This window comes from Herpailurus yagouaroundi, unplaced genomic scaffold (genome assembly GCF_014898765.1).
Source record: "Herpailurus yagouaroundi ecotype Mexico unplaced genomic scaffold, PumYag 218, whole genome shotgun sequence".
NCBI classification, from domain to species: Eukaryota; Metazoa; Chordata; class Mammalia; order Carnivora; family Felidae; genus Herpailurus; species Herpailurus yagouaroundi.
Window position 1 is genome coordinate 5355267 of NW_024412449.1, and position 19772 is coordinate 5375038.

General features: G+C 43.1%; 1 protein-coding gene across 5 annotated transcripts in view; it reads left to right on the forward strand.

The window, feature by feature from the left end:
• The window catches only part of SCUBE2 (signal peptide, CUB domain and EGF like domain containing 2), a 67426-nt gene that overhangs the window by 16236 nt on the left and 31418 nt on the right, over positions 1–19772 (forward strand). For 3 of the 5 annotated variants that reach the window (XM_040456928.1, XM_040456927.1, XM_040456929.1), the window contains exons 5-14: positions 2621–2746; positions 5448–5564; positions 6309–6398; positions 11752–11868; positions 12826–12948; positions 15366–15482; positions 16767–16889; positions 17317–17433; positions 17694–17780; positions 19495–19599. In XM_040456928.1, coding sequence (XP_040312862.1) covers positions 2621–2746; positions 5448–5564; positions 6309–6398; positions 11752–11868; positions 12826–12948; positions 15366–15482; positions 16767–16889; positions 17317–17433; positions 17694–17780; positions 19495–19599 — 1122 coding nt within the window. The remainder of the gene's footprint in view (positions 1–2620; positions 2747–5447; positions 5565–6308; positions 6399–11751; positions 11869–12825; positions 12949–15365; positions 15483–16766; positions 16890–17316; positions 17434–17693; positions 17781–19494; positions 19600–19772) is intronic. The other 2 variants (XM_040456931.1, XM_040456930.1) reach the window with 1 other exon arrangement.

A 19772-nucleotide genomic window follows, 5' to 3' on the forward strand; every position in this document is an offset into this window, starting at 1 on the left:
AGTGGCATTTTTTTGTGTGTGTCAGGGTACTATGAACAGCTTTTGGGGCACCTTTTGAAAAGCCCCCAGCATTTCCAGAGTCATTTTAACCTCTATTACCTCCTGGTAAGTTTAGGTCTGGCTTGACATGATAGGACATTGGGGGCAACTTTTTGTGTATCCCCATGGCATCTGACACAGTCAATTCTTTCTTTCTTTCTTTCTTTCTTTCTTTCTTTCTTTCTTTCTTTCTTTCTTAACTTTTTAAAAAGTTTATTTATTTTGAGAAAGAGACAGTGCAAGTTGGGGGGGGGGGCCCCAGAGAGAGGGAGAGAGAGAGAGAGAGAGAAAGAGAGAGAGAGAATCCTAAGCAGACTCCATGCTATTGGCAGAGTCCAATGTGGGGCTTGAACTCATGAATCATGAGATCCTGACCTGAGCTGAAACCAAGAATGGGATGCTTAACTGACTGAGCCACCCAGGTGCCCCAATTCTTTTTTCTTTTCTTTTCTTTTCTTTTCTTTTCTTTTCTTTTCTTTTCTTTTCTTTTCTTTTCTTTTCTTTTTTCTTTTCTTTTCTTTCTTTCTTTCTTTCTTTCTTTCTTTCTTTCTTTCTTTCTTTCTTTCTTTCTTTTACAGTCAATTCTTATGAAATATTTCTTGTGTAAGTGAATTGCTCCTCTGAGGTGGTAAAGGTCACTTTGCAAATGTCTTAGACTTGAAAACAGAGTGAAGAGAAGCAGCAGCTGACCTGTTTGGGGAGCGTACTTTGCACGTATTCCTGCTGCCTTTTCTTGGGCACTGTTATGTTTAGCCCTGGTACTCCTCGTGCCTGTCATTCCAAATGCTCTGTTGATCCATGAGCAAATGTAATTCTTGCTGGGCCTTCCTAGGAGGACAGGGCGCTGCTTCTGGAGACAGCTCTCACCTCCTGTGCTGTCTCAGTATTGGGAGCAAATAACATTTCCAAAAATCACCAGCCAGAACTAAGAGAGAGCTTTGCTCTGATCCAGTACAAGCCCCATTCTGTGTTAACTGACAGCAGCCTTGGCATGGGTGAATGAATCTCAGCAACTTCCAGCAGACTGAGTGCTGGAGTTCAAACAGCTTGTAACTGTCAGATAAAAAACAAAATGGCTTTAAGAGAATATGGGATGTATTAACAGTTACGCTGTCTTTTGGAATAGGGATGACATCTGTTTGTATTAAATCAGCTATTCCAGTTAAGCATAGATCAATGACTCTATGGTGAGAATTAGCGAGAAGTGACTTTTGACTTAATTAGGACCAACTGATTCTAATTAAGTCAAAAGATTTTAGGGGCACAATACAGAACAGTGTAGGATCCTAAAGAAGTTGAATGAAAACTTTTTGTACTCATGTTTAAAACAGTGCTACTTTTGGGGTGCCTGGGTGGCTCAGTCGGTTAAGCATCTGACTTCGGCTCAGGTCATGATCTCGCAGTTTGTGAGTTCAAGTCCTGCGTCGGGCTCTGTGCTGATGGCCTGGAGCCTGCTTCAGATTCTGTGTCTCCCCCTGTCTCTTCCCCTCCCATGCTCATGTTCGGTCTCTCTCTGACTCTCAATAATAAATAAACGTTAAAAACTTTTTTTAAATTTCTACTTCTAGTGTTAGAGAGTGTCTTGTTGGTTGAAAACAAAAAAACCTACTCTCAAAGACACTTATTGTACAGAGGCAAAGAAGCATCACATGGGCATGTATTTAATATAATAGTGCAGTACAAACTGAGCAGAGGTTTTGAGAATACTCTTGGGTGTGATGAGAGTTCCTCCAGAGTTCTGGCAGGTGGCAGGGTCTCAAAGAATTGGTTTGAGAAGAGGCAGGATTCTGGCAAACCACACAGATATACATTATGTTATGACCCCATCATTTAAATGCATATTAAACTAGCCAGGAAAAGAATCTTCTTCCCAGCTCTGTTACCACAAGATTGGACCTAATGAAAATGATAGTATACCTGGAAAGGATTTTACAGCACATGTGTGAGGTCTCTTTCTGTTCTCTCTGTTGTGTTGTTGCTATGCTCTGAACCTGCTGAGGGAGGGCCCAGGGACTAGGTGAGAGTGGTCACAGAAGAGAGACCCCTGGGCTGGTGTTCACATGCTGATGCCAGAAGATAGTAGTCAGAGTCCCCTCCAAAGTGTGGATTTGGTTGGGGTAGAGAGGGGAGTTGACATTTTCAGAAAATCATCTTCAAGAGTATGTGAACCAGCTGGGAATCTTCATCTCTGCAGATTTCCTTAGAGAGATTGTCCCCTCTTTGTATCCTTGGTCAGCATGGGTAACAACCTGGCAGAGATAAGAGTCTAGGTAGCAGTTCCCGGGGTCTGCAGGCTGTGGTTCCACACCCCCCAGAGAGCTCTTGTGCTTTCTTTTCAGTGTACTAGGAAGGCTCCTACCTCTAGGAGACTTCAGACATTGTATCTCTTGGGTGAGATAAAAAATTTTTTATGTCTCTGTTAATTGACCTGACTGGATTCGGATGACAGGTTTGTTTAAAATGTGGGGCTGATGGAGACCCAGGCAGGCAGGTCCCCCCTCTCCCCAGCCTTTTGCAGTGCCCCTGGGGCTCAGGACTGTGCCTACAGCCTGCTCACTGGCTGCATGCTGCTGTTTTGCAGAGGGTCTGAGCTGCATGAATCAGAATCACGGCTGTGGTCACATCTGCAAGGAGGCCCCGAAGGGCAGTGTCGCCTGCGAGTGCAGGCCAGGTTTTGAGCTGGCCAAGAATCAGAGAGACTGCATCCGTAAGTACAGACTGGCACACGCCTGTGCTGGGAACCATCCTACTCCACAGGTTGTCTTCTGCAGCCCAGGATCAGAAATGCCACCTCATGGTGGAGCAATCACATCAGGAAAGGCAGCCATCTTAAGATACTGACCTTCACTGAGGACTAAGTTTGCTGCACAAGGGTAGTCTCTGATAGGGAAAGGAAATGATACTTTTTAAGGGAACCAATTAGAAGGAAATAAAATTTGGGAGTGAGGAGTGTGAATGTTGGGGGCCAGTCTCCCTGTTCCCACAGAATGAAACCAAATGTTGTCATCTGGCAATCACAGCTCTTTGCTACCTGGTCCTGCTTCTTGTACAAGCCACATCCACCTCCTTTTCCCAAACACCGACCTATTTGCCTGCTGGAGAACAGCCCATGTTCTTTCATGCCTCCAAGCCTTCTCCAAGCCCTCCTCCTCACCTGGCTTGGTGAATTCTCACTCAATTTTTAATATTCTGCCTAACGCCTAATAATGATAATAGCTACTTTTGGGGAACATTTACTGTGTGCAAAGTCTTGTCCAAAGATGTACCAATTCCATTGAATTCTTAATATCACCACCCTATGAGCTAAGTATTATTATCCTCATTTTTAGTTGAGAAAATTATGGAGAAGGTAAAGCAACAAGGTCACACAGGGAGCACATGGCCAATTAGGATTCGGGTGTCGATCTAGCTCGAAGGCTCTTTAGCACTTTGCTAGACTTCCCCAGAAGCCCTGACAGACCTGGCAGCCATTTTGTATTTTGGCTCCCACAGCACTGTTGATTCCTCAATTATAGCACACGACACCAGGCTTGAATTGTGTATTTATGTGTCTGTCTCCCCAGCTGTGAGCCCCCACAGTCAGGGACCTTGTCTTATTTTTGCTTCTTAGTCTTCCCCTGGTGCCTACCACAGGATGTGCTCACTACACATTTATTTATGAATGGATGGATCAATGGTGTACTCAGTCTGGACACAGCTGCCATACAACGATGAAACACAATAATAAAACTCCAACTGGTAATAGGGAACAACCTGCCATTAAAGGTGTTCCTAAACCACTATCTATGCCAGAGGAGACAGATGGTTTTCCTTTAGCAACTCTTCCCAAAGCCATGGACTTTCTATAATTCCCCTGCAGTTTGCGGAGGATGGTTGTTTACAGTGAGTCGACCTGAGTGGTTAAGAGATGAGGAGGTAGTTTCTCTGGTGAGAGACTTTTCTTCATTGTCTCCATCACAAAGCAGAGTGCAGCTCTGAAACCTGCCAAACCAGGGCTGGTGCCACCACCAGAAATAGATTCTGACAGACTCTTAGGACTCCTAAAAGTGAGGCTATCCCTGCGAGCTTCTAGTGGGCTGAACCAAGTGGCTCCACTAGGTGCCTTCACAAGGAGGACCCATGTCTCTAGAGGAGACTCACCTGTGGAGTGAGACTCTTCGGCAGTTCAGTTTTTCAGGGGCTAGTAGAATACCTGGAATTTAAATTTTAAAATATTCTTGAGATGTCACTTCCTCAAAAATTATTATAATTACATTTGAGGAAAGAACAAAAAGAAAAACAGAAGAATTCCACCACATAACCAGCTGTTTCACTGTTTTTGTTTGTTTGTTTTTTGCTCTTCCCTCATGTCCCTTCACTTTTTCCATATTCCCATTTAGTTGTTCTCAGACATACTCAATTTTTACACCACTGTGACCACAGAACAGTTTCTTTCTCACGTCACAAATAATGTATTTCATTCTGTCACATTGGAAACATTACACATGCTTATGTAAGAATTTCAACAGCCCTAAGTGTGTAAAGAAAATCTATAACCTTCCCTTTCCCATTTCTCTTGCCAGAGGTAACCACGGTTCAGTTTGATGATAGATCATTTTGAGTTGGCTTTTTTTTTTTTTTTTGGCTTATCATCAGTGAGTTCATACACAGTCTTCGTAATCGTTGGTTAATGTTGCATTAAATGTGTGCAGTCATCATTTCCTCTACATTCCCTCCCTTCTAAGTAATCTAGATAGAATCTGATGAGAGAAATTCTAACCTATTTGTACAAATAAGTATTATCTGTTTCTTCCAGAGTAAAGTGCTAGAACATTTTCTAAAGCCCCAGTATAGCTGTATTAATATGCAAACTTCTCCTGATAGAACAAAGCAGTAGTCTAGAATCTTTTGGCATAATTCCTCTGGAATAGTGATAATCTCTCTTACCTTCCTGTTGCCATTTTCCTGTATAACTGCTCAAATCTGTCATTCAGCATTTCTTTTTTTAAAATGTTTTTTTTTTAAGTTTATTTATTTATTTTGAGAGAGAGAAAGAGAGAGCAGGGGAGGGGCAGAGAGAAAGGGAAAGAGAGAGAATCTCCAGTGGGCTCTGCACTGACAATGCAGACCCCGATGTGGGTCTCGAACTCACGAACTATGAGATTGTGACCTGAGCTGAAATCAAGAGTCAAGATGCTTAACCTACTGAGCCACCCAGGTGCCCCAGCATTTCTTGAATTCATACTGTGACTATCTGTTTACATAGACAGCGTCTGGCTCTGAGTCAGGGTTACTTCTTTTATGTGCTGTGCCTAGCACACGGTAGGTGTTCAAAACTTGCTGAATGACAAGCAGAGATCTTCTGAAGCAAACCCATCCCTGGTTGTGGAAAAGTCAGTGCTCAGTGTGTTGCTTGGGTTTCCTCTTAGTGACCTGTAACCATGGGAATGGTGGGTGCCAGCACTCCTGCGAGGACACCACCGAAGGCCCGGAGTGCAGCTGCCACCCAGGGTACAAGATGCACACAGATGGAAGGAGCTGCCTCGGTGAGTGACCCCTACACTTGGTGAGGGTCTGCCCCAGCCTGCCCACCCCTAACCCCAAAACTGAACCTAACTGTTAATGGTGTTTAGCACCAGATTCAGGGTATTTCCAGAGCATTTGCCTCCAGATGGGTTCCGTGATGCTTTACATGTGGTGGTGGGAGTAGTCTAGTCCTGGGAGGGTGTCCCCTCTCTCCCTGTGCCACCATGGAAAGCCCTTTCTCTTCTCCTAGACTAGGGGGGCTCCTGAAGATGGTACTCTGGAGACTGGGACAATACATCCTAAAGGTCCAGAGCGACATGAAGTTAAAGGTAGCCATTTGTGATGACACAGTGGCCCTTATGGTCAGCAGAAGCCCATGTTGCCTATTTCTGTCAGGATGCTATCCTGTACTTCATGGTCCGTCCTTTGCTAGCTCCATTTTAGAGGTTCCCAGGCCCCAGGTTCTTTTTGTCCTGGACTGAGTGTACTGGAGTGAATCTGAAGCTTACATTCCCTAGTGTCTCTTTGGTCACTGCAATATGCTTCAAAAATCTTTTCCATATTTAATGTTTACTAAGGCTCTGCGGCCATTCAACATACTGTGTTTCCCGCAGAGCCTCTTTACAACACGTTTTTATTGAGGGAACAGAGTGGCACATCTTACATTGTTCTCGTGTCTGGGGTTTCGGCAGAAGGGGTTGTGCAGGGGATGAATAATCTGATTCATTCAGTCTGAGAACTGTGCTGTTTTGCGTCTCTTATAGAGCAAGAGGACACTGCCCTGGAGGTGACAGAGAGCAATGCCACATCAGTGGTGGACAGTGATAAACGGGTGAAACGGCGGCTGCTCATGGGTAGGCACTGCCCCCTCTTCCTTGGCCACTGTCCTGTCCCCTTCCCTCCTTAACTTATTACATCAGGCCTGAACCTGGGCCTAACTTATTACATCAGGGCCCCTACACCCTCAGACCAGCTGGACCTGGGTCAGCAGCTCCTGTCAAGCCACATTGTGTCTGTTCTTCACCCACTGCTGTTACTTAGTCACCATCCAAGGACTCTAGAATTGTGGGAAGGGCACCGGCCCAGCAATCAGAACAAGCAAGTTAGCCTCCTAGCGCTGCCCCCAACTGGCTGTGAGACTCGGGCAAATCCCCCTGAGCCTCGGTCTCCTGGTCTTTCTTTGAAACGGATATAATAAAACCTACCTCTTAGGGTTATCAGGAAGCTCAGTTATGATAATAATATGCAAAAGTGGCCATAGTCCAATGCCTGGGACTTAGTGGGTGGTCAGTGGATGTCAGTTCCTGTCCTTCTGAGTAACTAACTGACCAGGGAGGCACTTTGGGCAGGCAGCCCCTAGCTTAGCATGGTGATTTGTCTGGGTTTTTGTCAGCCGAGCCATCTTCTCTCTGACTTCAGCCCATGTTAATGGCAAAAGAGATGAATGGAGAAGAGTGGCACTTGGCTGTGGGATATAAGAAGGTCTGCCAGCAGATCTGCCAGCGGAGCTGGAGACGGGAACAGAAGTAGAGGCAGTGGCTGTGTGGGTGGCAATCAGATCCTCTGGCACATTATTATTCTGGAGAAAGCTTGGCTTGACCTAAACAAAACCAGTTTTTTGATAGCTTCTATATTTAACAGGTAATATATTGAGCAGACATTGGCCACCAGTCAGGTGACATTTCTGAGCTCTTTTCTACCCGATTAAAATTATTTTTAATTGCGTTAAATTAAAATACTGCATACGAGTAGTATAAAAAACCTTAAAAACTTTAATCAGTGCTATTAGGCATGTAATGAAATACATCATTTCCTTGCCTCAAAACTTCCCTTTCCCTCATCCCATTTGACAAAGGCAACAATTTTCATTTCTCCTAGTTGTTTCTTCTTCTAACTTGCCCTCCACCATATTTCTGAAAAGTATATATAGTTATTTCTCTTTTTCTCACGTATATTGTGACATTATACACTTATTTCTTGATGTGTCAGTTTTAGATATTTACTTTGACTTCCTATTCCAGGACACAACAAGTTTTAGCTCTCTTCTGCCCTCTCCCCTAATGCATACACTCCCTCTCCCATACCCTTAATGTGGTTTTATCACTATTTAAATCAATATTATGTATTTACATCATTGTGATTATGAATATCTAAATATGATTCACCTGAACCACATAATGTGCTATGATTATTATTTTCTCTGCTTAGTTTTCTAAGTACCTCTTAGCAGTTCTTTTGCAAATTTCAGGCAGAGTTCTAAAACCCTTTCAATGTGTTCAAATACAACAATTGTCTTATCAATTCCATTTTCTTCTTTTTATTTTATTTTATTTTTTTTCAGTATATGAAATGTATTGTCAAATTGGTTTCCATACAACACCTCCATTTCCTTCTTAAAAAGTATCTTCCGGGGCACCTGAGTGGCTCAACCAGTTAAGCTTCTGACTCTTGATTTCAGCTCAGGTCCTGATCTCTCGGTTTGTGAGATCGAGCCCCACATTGGGCTCTGTGCTGATGGAGCGGAGCCTGCTTGGGATTCTCTCTCTCCCTCTGTCTCTGCCCCTTCCCCGCTCAAAATAAATAAATAAACATTAAAAAAATGTTTTTAGGGGTGCCTGGGTGGCGCAGTCGGTTAAGCGTCCGACTTCAGCCAGGTCACAATCTCACGGTCCATGAGTTCGAGCCCCGCGTCAGGCTCTGGGCTGATGGCTCGGAGCCTAGAGCCTGTTTCCGATTCTGTGTCTCCTTCTCTCTCTGCCCCTCCCCCGTTCATGCTCTGTCTCTCTCTGTCCCCCCCCCAAAAAAAAATTGGAAAAAAAAAATGTTTTTAAAGTGTCTTATGAGGCTTCCCTGCCGTGGAGGGGCCTGATTCTTCAGGCTGGCTGTACACTTCTCCTCTGGGCCTTCCCATTAGCACCAGCCTGGGAATGCCCTTCACCATGCTCCTGTGTCAGTAGACCTCATGTCTTCTCTTTTGTTAGTTTACACAGGTAGGTATAGGTTTTTAAAAGCCTTCCACGCCTGAGAATGCCTTTCTACTCTCCTTTTATTGAGAATTTAGCTCAGTATAGAATTCCAAGTTGTGAGTAGTGAGTGCTCTATTTTTTTCAGGCATTCAGTGTTGTTTTAAGAAATCTAAAGTCATTTTTATTTTTGATTCTTTGAATGGAATCTATGAAAGCTTCTGTCTGGATGTTTTCAGGGTCTTATCCTTGTCCCTGTTGATGTGAAATTTCACAATAATGACCCTCACTATGGGACTTTTCCCACCTGTTATGCTGAAGGCCACTCAGTTGGCCTTTTCAATATGGATATTTGAGTCCTTTAGTTCTGAGACAGTTCCTTATATTTTTTCTTTGATAATTTTCTTCACTCCATATTCTCTGTTCTTTCTCTCTGGAACTTGTGTTAGTTGGCTGTTTAACTCCTCTAATTTTCTTCTCTTTTCTTAAATTTTTGTTCTATTTCTAGGAGATTTTCCATTTTTTTCTTCTAATCCTCTTCAGGATTTCTTTTTAAATTTCTGTTTTCATACTGTAATTTTTCAAGAATTTTACTTTGGTCTTTTGTTGTAGGTACATATTCATGTTTCGTGAATGCTTTTCTTATCTCTCTGAGGAAATTAATTACAAGATTTTCAAAACTTATTTTTTTTCCCCTGTATTAGCTTTGTTTCTTCCAAGTTCCCTCTTCTTTGTTTGTTTGATTTGGTGCATTTGTTTCATATTAAAGGCCTTCTTGAACTGTCTGGTGATTCTAGGTTGAGTTTTCATATTTAATAGTGAAATACTAAAAAGCCAATTGGATATTCTATCAGCTGGTAGGCTTTATACTTGGATGACTAGCAGTGACTTAGCCATTTCATCTGGAGATCTTCAAATGCTAATATCTGTACGTCTTTTCACTTGGGCAGGCCAGTTCAGTCTCCTGCCAAGCAGACATAGTCTTGCCTGTCAGTGTTCCCAGAACTGGGATGATGGTGGTGGTGGTAAGACTTTGAGATCTCTCTTTTCAGGGTATAGATTTTTACCTAACAGTGTCTCTTCCTCCCTCTCTGTTATTCCTGGTACCCTGGAGCCCAGTACTTCTCTGGTCCCACTTCTCCAGAGGATAAATTTCTCTGTTGTAGCCCGAATAGGGAAGGGGAGTCACCTGGCTGTGAAATTTAGGAGGGGATCTGAGGGTTTATCTGTTTCTTTCACAGACTTATAATCAATCTTCCTATTTTTAACTCCTTCCTCACCTCCGCCTCTAGAGTAACTTCGTATCTCCAATTCCCAGGCCTTTATGGGTTCTGTGGCTCATATGAGCTTACTACCTGTTGGCACCCCCTCTGCAGACCACTAGGGTTTATCTTTCTGCTGTGCCCATTACTGCTCCTCCACTGATATGCCACTTCCAGGATATTTATATTGTCTTGGCTTCCATTTTCTTTGTCCTTAAGGATTTGTACTTTAAAAAATTTTTAATTTCAGTATAGTTAACATACAATGTAATATTAGTTTCAGGTGTACAATATAGTGATTTGGCACTTCCATACAACACCTGGTGCCCATCACAAGTGCACTCCTTAATCTCCATCCCGTTTCACCTATCCACCCACCTACCTCTCCTCTGGTTACCATCCATTGTTCTCTGTAGTTAGGAATCTGTTTTTCGGTTTGTCTCTCTCTTTTTGTCCTTTGCTCATTTGTTTTCTTTCTTAAATTCCACATATGAGTGAACTCATATGGTATTTGTCTTTCTCTGACTTATTTAGCTTAGCATGAAAAAAAATTTTAAGTGTCTTCGGAGTATAGAGTATTTTAACTACATCTGTGTTGTTGCAAATGGCAGGATTTAATTCTTTTTTTATGGCTGAATAATATTCCAGTGTGTGTGTGTGTGTGTGTGTGTGTGTGTGTGTGTGTGTGTGTATCATGTTTTCTTTATCCATTCATTCATCAACCGATGGACACTTGGGCTGTTTCCATAATTTGGCTATTGTAAATAATGCTGCCAGAAACATGGGGGTGTATGTGTCCCATTGAATTAGTATTTTTGTAATTTTTGGGTAAATATCCACTAGTGTGGTTACTGGATTGTAGTGGAGTTCTATTTTTAACTTTTAGAGGAATCTCCATACTCTTTTACACCATTTTTTAAGGATTTATACTTTATTATTTTTTGTTTGTTGTGTGTATGTGTGTGTGTGTGAGAGAGAGAGAGAGAGACAGAGACAGAGACAGAGACAGAGACAGAGACAGGGAGAATTCCAAGCAGGCTTCTCACTGACAGTGCAGAGCCCAACACCAGGCTCTTTTCAGGGCTTGATCTCACCACTGCAAGATCACAACTCAAGCTGATATTGAGAGTTGGGTGCTTAACCAGCTGAGCCAGCCTGGTGCCCCAAGGATTTATACTTGAAAAAAATCTATTTACTCTCATGTTAGGTTTTGAGAGGAAACAGATATACCTATTCTACTGTCCTATTTAATTAGAACTAAGCCTCCCCCCCCAAGGCTCTACAGTGAGGTAGCTATGGAAGTAAAAGCAGTAAGTGAAACTAGAAGGACATTTGCTTGTTGTTCCTCATCTCTTTAGTTGTGACTTAACAACTTTGGCTGATTTTTTCATGTACTTCTGACAGGTCTTTCTGCTTTCATCGAAAGGTAAACTTCTAATCTGAGTTAATTGGCAGTTGCAGGGATGAAGTCCAATGACTTCCCTTCTGCAGCAAGGGAATAGTTGGGGTAGGGGAAGCTTGCCCTCTCTTGCTTCTCCTATTACTTATATTGAAGGGAGAGGGTTCAGGATTGAGGAAGGGACATCCCCCTTTGCCCTGTTCTGCATTCACATCTAGCTTGCCAGATGTAGCCATGCTTAGCAGGTCACTGGCTGTGGATCAATAGGAAATTTTAGTGGCTTCAAATCTGCCAGTGGGGGATTGGGAAGGCTCAGCAAGTTGGAGAGAGAGACATTGTTAGCCTTGTATCAAGCTTCTTTGGGAGATGTCACTTATTTAGACGGGAGAGAGGAGCTGCACCTGCTGTCTCTTTAGCTCACCTGCAGGTGGTAGAGACTTGGGATACAACTGTGAGTACCCCACCATGCTTCTTGGATTTCATGAACTTTGCCAGTTATTAATACTGCAGCGATATCCTTTCCTCCCAGCTGTATCAGCATTTCTTTAGCAAGCTAACTGTCTTTTTCTTACCTCCTTGTCAGAAACGTGTGCTGTCAACAATGGAGGCTGCGATCGCACCTGTAAGGATACTTCAACAGGTGTTCATTGCAGTTGTCCCGTTGGATTCACCCTCCAGTTGGATGGGAAGACTTGTAAAGGTAGCCTGTGCCTCTCCATGCTGCTAATGTATGGGGATGAAGGAAGCTCTTCCCCTCCATATCTCCTGAGTGATTCCGGATTTGCTTATGATTCATATTGATCGAAGCTTTTCTTCCCTGGACTAGTGGAAGGTTATAATTGAGTAAGCTTAATTAGAACCAACTTAATTACACTAACTATTGAGAAGGTCAGCTTCAGCAAGCATCAGATGACCCATTTCAGGTAGGGCCTTATTAGAAAAAGGTGGAAGCTCAAGAAAACATTCATTTGCAGGTGATAATATCAACATCTTATAAATAACAATCTAGAGACTATTTATAAATAACAGCCAAGATTATTATCCAGAGAATAACTTAATGAATAACTATAAAATTAGCTTTTACTAATGAATAGATACCTCAGTGACCTGCTAGCATTTCATGGGCAAGAGTACAAAGGCTTAGTTCTTTAACATGATAAAAAGTAGACAACCAGTTACCAGATGAAACTGAGAGAAGATAAGATTAATTTGAGTATCAGGAATCATTTAAAAGCATTGAGACTACTTGATTGTTGTGTAATTTGCCAAAGCAAATGTTCTAATTCCTTATAAACTGAAGCATTAAACTGGAATGGAAAGTATGCCCAAGGGAGCCATCTTATCTTGAGAGAGCAGGGCAAGAATGAAACTATAATAGGACATCACCATTCTTTCCCATAATATGTGTCCTTAATGCTAGTCCAGGGTAGCACAAGTCAGAGTTCTCAAGGGGACAAGACACTTGTCTTTCCAAATCAGTTAAGCCAGACTAGAAAACATGTGTAAGATTAAAAACATCAGCAAACATCCTTAAACGCTTTTATGGGTCTGTTTTTGTTTCAGAGAGTAATGAAGCACGCACACAATAGCACTTCAGGGATTTGTGGAAAACCAGGCAAGTATCGCTCTCTGATTTGCCGATGCTTACCTGTTACAGATATTGATGAGTGCCAGACCCGCAATGGAGGTTGTGATCATTTCTGCAAAAACACCGTGGGCAGTTTTGACTGCAGCTGCAGAAAGGGATTTAAATTATTAACAGATGAGAAGTCTTGCCAAGGTATGTGCTGAAACATAGCTGTGCTGTGCAATGCCCGCTGGTTGGAGCAGAGAAGACGAAACCCCACTTTGGCAGAGACTGGCTCATTGGGCTTTTTGATGGAGTCATTAATCCAACCTCCAGTCCATGCTTCACTTATTTCATCTGTTGGTAGAGTAAAAACACCAATGTAGCTCACAAGTATTAACGATTAGAGAACACCTTAAAGAATCCATCTGGTGTGATTACAGCAGAGCTGGCTGCTAGAAATGGAATGGATCACAGAGTGTAAACAGGGTTGCATTAGGGTGTTGAGATTATGAAGAATTTTTCCTTTCTAAAAATTTCCTTTAATTTTGAGGATTTTGTAATAAAACTTGGTGGAAAAAGTATGTAGATTGAGTTAACATACCTTACCTTTTCCTAGCGAAAAGTTGGGGTCAACCCATAATCAAGGTCATGTACCAGTTGATCTCTTCCTTATAGCCCTTGTTTTAATGACCAGCCTTTGGTGCTTGGGGAGAGGGACGGTGGAGAGGGAAGGGGAATTGAGTGGAGGCAAGGCTGGTGGGTCCTCGGCAGGATTGCAGACCCCCTCTTACATGCTTTCCTCCCACACAAGAGGTGTGGTAAGGGAGCATCTTTGGGGAGCAGTTGTTGATATTAATAACTCTTATGGATGGGAGTAAGCTTTGTTGGGTGAGAAGCATCATATCTAGTTTCAGATGAGCACCTTTTATGCCCTATGGATATATAGGAAGCAGCTTTCAGGAAAGATGTGCTGTCATGTATTCTTGTTCCATTTCTGGAAATAAGAACAGCCTAACTTATTTTGTTAGAAATCCCAGAATTAAATTAAAATCAGAAAATAATATCTGATTTCACTTTAGGTAATAAAAATGGAACATTACCTTCTTTTAGCCTTATGGTATGAATTAGGTTTCTCTCTTGGTTTTTTTTTTTTTCCTCCTAATACATAATTTGTCAGGCAGTTCAAGTATAGCCCCCTTTAAATTCAGCAAGATCATTCTAGATGAGTATTGCATGGCTTTCTTCTATTTGACTTGGAAAGCAAATTTGATGTTGCACATAATGTTTCCTAATGTATAGGGCAAGAAATACTGTTTAAGCTGTGTAAACACATTAAAAAGGAATTAGAAAAGTGATCTCATTATTTTTGGCAAAGCAACAGCCCATCATGTGCAGCCAAAGCCAGCTACTGAACAAGTCCACATTCCCAACAACTGGTTGATGTTAATCACAGAATTCAGAGAGTGACATCAATTACTAGGGAAGAAATGGACTTTTTTCCTATTTTTCACTGATCAGAACAAATATTTTCACAGAACAAATTTACTGAGGAAATTGCCAAGATTTCTGGGAAAAGCAAATGATGAAGAGATTTTGTAAGAATTTGCCCTTTCTAATTTAATTTTTTCATTCCTCCAGTTCCTTCCAAATGTTTGGTTTTTATTAACATAGTTTCTTGTGGCACATTTGGTGTTGAAAAAGAGATCTAGCTCTGGGCTAATTGGCTTCCACTGAGTTCTGTACTGGTCCTGGTTTATCCATTTGGAGACACAAGTCATAACTCTATTGAAAAAAAACCCTCCAAAGAGTTGAGGAAATGAAGCACTGAAATTCTAGTCTACAGGAAAGATGTGAAGACCAGACCAGGGAAGAAGAGATGATTAAATCGACAAAGGCAGCCTCCTGAGACTAGTTTTCAGGACCTCAGCTGAAGCCAGCAATGCCTCCACATTGAACCAGGACAGGAGGGGCCTTGTGGGGCTGGACCATGGCAGAAGAACAAAGCCAAGGGATTGGCCAAGAGGATCCAGTTTGGAGCTTAAACACCAAATTTTCGTGTCTGCAATAGAAACTCACTGAGGATGTTTGTGTTCATGCATTCTTTTAGTGCAGAGGACATTAAAACCGAGGATAAATTGGACTCCTGGGGCCAGAAGACTAATTCTGGAAAGACAGGAACCAGATTTATCTCCAACCCAGCTGTTTTCTCCTTTCAATTTGCTAGAGCTTATATAATTAGTACTGCTGTTTTACTAATAGTAATATAACAACAATAATGTGTGGGTTGCACCGTATAGTTTACAAACCCTTTTAAGGTATGCTGTCTCATTTAGCTTCATTTAAATATTTTAAATTACTCAGCTCTGCAAATAGGCATGTGAGAAAGACCAACTGAGCTTAAAGACAAGTGCAGTTTGCAACAGAATTTGGAAATAAGGATTCTGGTTGTGAGTATACTTATTATAGGCTGCCCAACATTGTCTAAACACAAGTGAGCAAGAGAACCGATACTTTTAAAATTCTGTTTATGTTGTTTTCGTTGTCAGTCAATAGGTGGAATTACAAATGCTCTTTCCACTCATCCCTCAGAGTTGGTTTCAGCTCCCCTCTCCCTTTGACAATTACAGATGTGGATGAATGCTCTTTGGATAGGACCTGTGACCACAGCTGCATCAACCACCCTGGCACATTTGCATGTGCTTGCAACAGAGGGTACACCCTCTATGGCTTCACCCACTGTGGAGGTGAGCAGAATGTCCCTCTAGAGTCAGGTGAACCTGGGCCTGCAGGGGAGGCCTAGCTCCCAAGGTTTCTCCAGATCAGGGTCAATTTTCCTATATTGGGGAGTGAATGGGAAGTTTTAGTCCCTGTATAGTCGTAGTGACTTCATCAACTCAAGGGAAACATCTGCTAAGGGAAATCTATCACACTGATCCCTTTAACGTGTTGAGTGTGAAATGGAGCAGAGAGAAGAAGTGAGCTAATCAACTGTGAATTCTTTGTTGACTTTATTGACATAGTTGTATTCAGTGGAAGGGTCTCTCAGGAGCTGATATCCTGTCTGTTGGAACTTCCCAGTGGATAGGAAAGTCACAGTCCTCAGAGAGGGCACCAACCAATTCCACAGCCTTACTGTGCACAGGAACTAGCTGAAAAACCTTTTTAAAGCTTGGAGCTGGTCTTTGGACAGGTCTTTGAGCTGGGAGTGGGACCGTTGACTTGATCTCTCTGTGCTGTGCCCATGTAGCAGCATGTTCTGATGTCATTTGTCCTTATTCTCATGTAGACTATGGCATAAATAAGATTTGACATCAAATGACTCCCCCCCACAATTCTGAATGACTTGGGCTTCTTAAAGGTATTACTGAGTATCCGAATATTTGGGAACTACTGGCCTAAATACTTCCTGCCCAATCCTTGTGTTCTATACATAATAAGAATGGAGCGTAGTGGGATTTGGTATAGATAGTATTGTCTCTCTTCTTTTCGATACATCCTTGGCATGGCTAAAAATGTACTTTTCCAGTCCACCAAGAATATATTCAAGAAAATATTCCCTGAATATGGATGTGTGTCTGGGTTTTTGATGGACCACCTTCCAACCTAGACTCAGTCTCAGGTTGATGGGAATTAGTGCAAGTCATTTTCCTTTTCTATATTCCACCTACTGAATATGAACTGTCAAGTGAAGAATCCTAATTCTATCTCCCTTGGTATGTAGCCCAGGAGGATGGGCTATGCAGTGCTTGAGCTTGGACATCTGAAAGTAGAGTGTGCCCCCCTTCTGAGTATCCTGAATGGGGGAAATGTTTGGTCAAGAACGGAACTTGAGACCATCCTGGCGAGGCCTATGCCAGGAAATCCACTGAGTGGGGAGTGGGGTCTGCTGGTGCCAGGTGCACATCCTGAAGGCAGTTAGCACCTTCCCTTTGTTTAGTGAGTTCAACCATGTGACTTCCTCAAGGGAGGGACAGCGCCAGCCCGGTCATCCATGGGCTGCTGTGACAGGAGAGTGTTTTGTTCCACAGACACCAACGAGTGCAGCGTCAACAACGGAGGCTGTCAGCAGGTCTGTGTGAACACTGTGGGCAGCTATGAATGCCGATGCCACTCTGCATACAAGCTCCACTGGAATAAAAAAGACTGTGTGGGTAAGGGGTACCGAGGCTCACAGTCAGCGGGCTCACACTGCCACTGGCAGCTCTCTCCCATGTCCAACTGGGCCCGGAGTGCACTTGACCATCCCTTCACTGATTCTTCTCCCCTCAGCAGCAGCAGCCATTCTTTAAATAGTTCAAAAACAGGAGATACTTTACAGGCTCTTTGGTGTTTCCTTCTGTGCTTCTGTGTAGGTTGGAGCACTTCTGTTTTTCTGGTTGTTTTTCTGCATGGAAAAAAATAGCATACAAATAGCTTCCTTACCTTGGAGGGACATGGCGCCCTGTGTCTTGTGTTCTGTGCTGGGTATCAGTTCCACCTTCTTTTCTTGGGGCCTTGGATGTCTGGAACTCAGCTGCCTTTATCATGCCTGGAAGTGTCCTTCTCTTTCTATAAGTGTCTGCTTTTTGTCCTGTCTAGAAGTGAAGGGGGTCCTGCCCACTAGTGTATCACCCCATGTGTCCCTGCATTGCGGTAGGAGTGGTGGAGGAGACAGATGCTTCCTCAGATGTCACTCTGGCATTCACCTCTCTTCAGGTGAGTGGGTCTCAGTCCCTGGGGCAAGTCCTCATGCCAGAACCAGGCCTTCCTGGCCTTTAGGTGTTAAACACCCTCAAAGGATTTCCAGGTGTTTGACCAGCTGCCCCCTGACCACCAGAGGCCCATGCCTTGACACCCATATGCTGAGCATTTGTCTAGTGGTCCACGTGGAATGGGAGGTGGGGGGTGATTTTAGTTCCTACCAGGAGAGACCGTAACCTTGCTTTCATGTTGACAACCCACATTCTGTCTGTCAGGACTGCAAGAGGCCTACTCTGTCACCTGCGGCTCTTCCTCTTCTCTCAGGAGCAAACAGCAAAAATCCAATGACTCTGCTTTCGGGGGTAATTACCAAATCTGCATGTTCTCTCTGGGGTTCACTGTGTTAAATGGGCTTCATTCTTGAGGTGCAGTTCTGGGCATTGGCTTTATTTTCTTTTCTCTTAATCTCCTCATTGCTGTGATGCGTTACAGGATGTTCTTGCCCACAGCCTTGGTGCCTGAAAACTGACTCACTGTGTAACAAATACTTACTGACTGTCCACCGTGTGCTAGGATGCTCTGTGTTCAGCCCTGGTGGGTTGTCATCTTGGGCAGAGGTGCACAGAACTCTGAGATCTGGAGGTTCGGGTCTCTCAAACTCCCTGTACCCCAGAGCACCTCAAAGGCCCAGAAGGCAATGTGTGCCTGGAGCACATGGAGTTGGTAGAGATAGACATGGGCATGACGGGGCGCAAGGATTCTCTCCAGAGAAAAAGGCCTGAACACTTTCTCGTTTGTCAAAAGACAAAGAATGAAATTTAAAGCTTTTAAGTAGCCTTGTCCTCCTCGATTTAGATATCTCTATGATTATGTCATGAGAATATTTGAATGAGCAAATAGTTCCTGATGTCTGTATTACATATATGAGCAGAGCTACCTGGTAATAATACTCGAATATATTTATTGAGCAGTTAAAACATAACCAGCCTCTGTATTACATGTATTATCTGATCTAATCCACACTGCAACCCTCGGCGCAATTTTGCTATTATCCTCATTAACCAGATGAAGAAACTGAGGTTCAGAGAGGTGAAATGATATACCCAATGTGACTCAGATAGGAAATAGTGGAGCCAGGATTTTAACCAGAAGTCTAGATCTAGAGTCGTAAGCATCATCCTTCACTGCCTCTCTTGCCTAACATTTGGATCCAGTCAGAACAGATATCATGGTCTGTTTCACCAAATCCCTCAGTGATGGGCACTTGGAAATTTAGGCCACCCCCAGGATGGGCAAGCAAATAGTTAATAGTCATTCAGTTCTTACTTTGTGCCAGACAGTAGGATAAACTTTTTTTTTTTATTATCTCATTTAATCCTCATAAGGATTACATAATCCTCATGTAAGTACCCCAATTTTGTGTGTTTTACAAATGAGGAAACTGAGGCTTAGGGAGCTTTAGTAACTTGCTTAAGTTCTCATCATAAGTCAAAGAGCTAAAGCATGAATCCTGGTCTTTGGCTCCAGAACTTGACATATGATTAAGACTGATTGTGGGAGGGAGAGCAGAATTTTGCACAAGAGGCCCTAAAAGTGGGACTGTCGCTTTCCCCAGACCCTGAACATCCTAGCCACACTTAGTGAGTGCCATCCCTGTCTGCTCCCTCAACCTTGTCCTCCCAGGAAAGACTTATCCAGGAGAATCTGCCCTTCACCATTTCCATCAGCAGTCTTGTTTAAATTTGAACTAGGAGATTCTGGTCTTCTTTCTTGGGAAGGCATAAAAGTGACTTCATGGTTCATCTCAGCGTTCAGGTTGTTTTAGGTTCTCTCTTTATTATATTCGAACACAGGATTCACTTCAGATGAAGGGATAAGTGTAACTCTTAGGAGGCTCCTGGTGTCCCCAGCCTCAGGGTAACGGGCACTCCATGATCCAAATCTTTTGTGGTCTCAGGGTAAGAGAGGAGCTCAGGGTGTGCAGTGTATAGCCTACGGATAGCTTGCCACTACCCACCAGGTATTTCCATTCCTTTGTCTCTGAAGATAACATCTCTCACTTGTTTCTTTCTGAAGATGTCGCCACCATCAGGACAAGTGTAACCTTTAAACTAAATGAAGGCAAGTGTAGTTTGAAAAAGGCTGAGCGGTTTCCCGAGGGTCTGCGGCCAGCACTACCAGGTATGGAATCAGATGGCTGGTGCAGGGAGCTTGCCTGCATGTTGGGAAAAGGGCCTGTAACAAGCCGAGCCCTTCGGATGGGATTGAACAGTCCAGAATCTGCAAGGACTCTCTTCGCAGGAAGAAGAGGAGATAACCTAGCACCTCTGTATAGTTCTGGAGTTATACTTCAG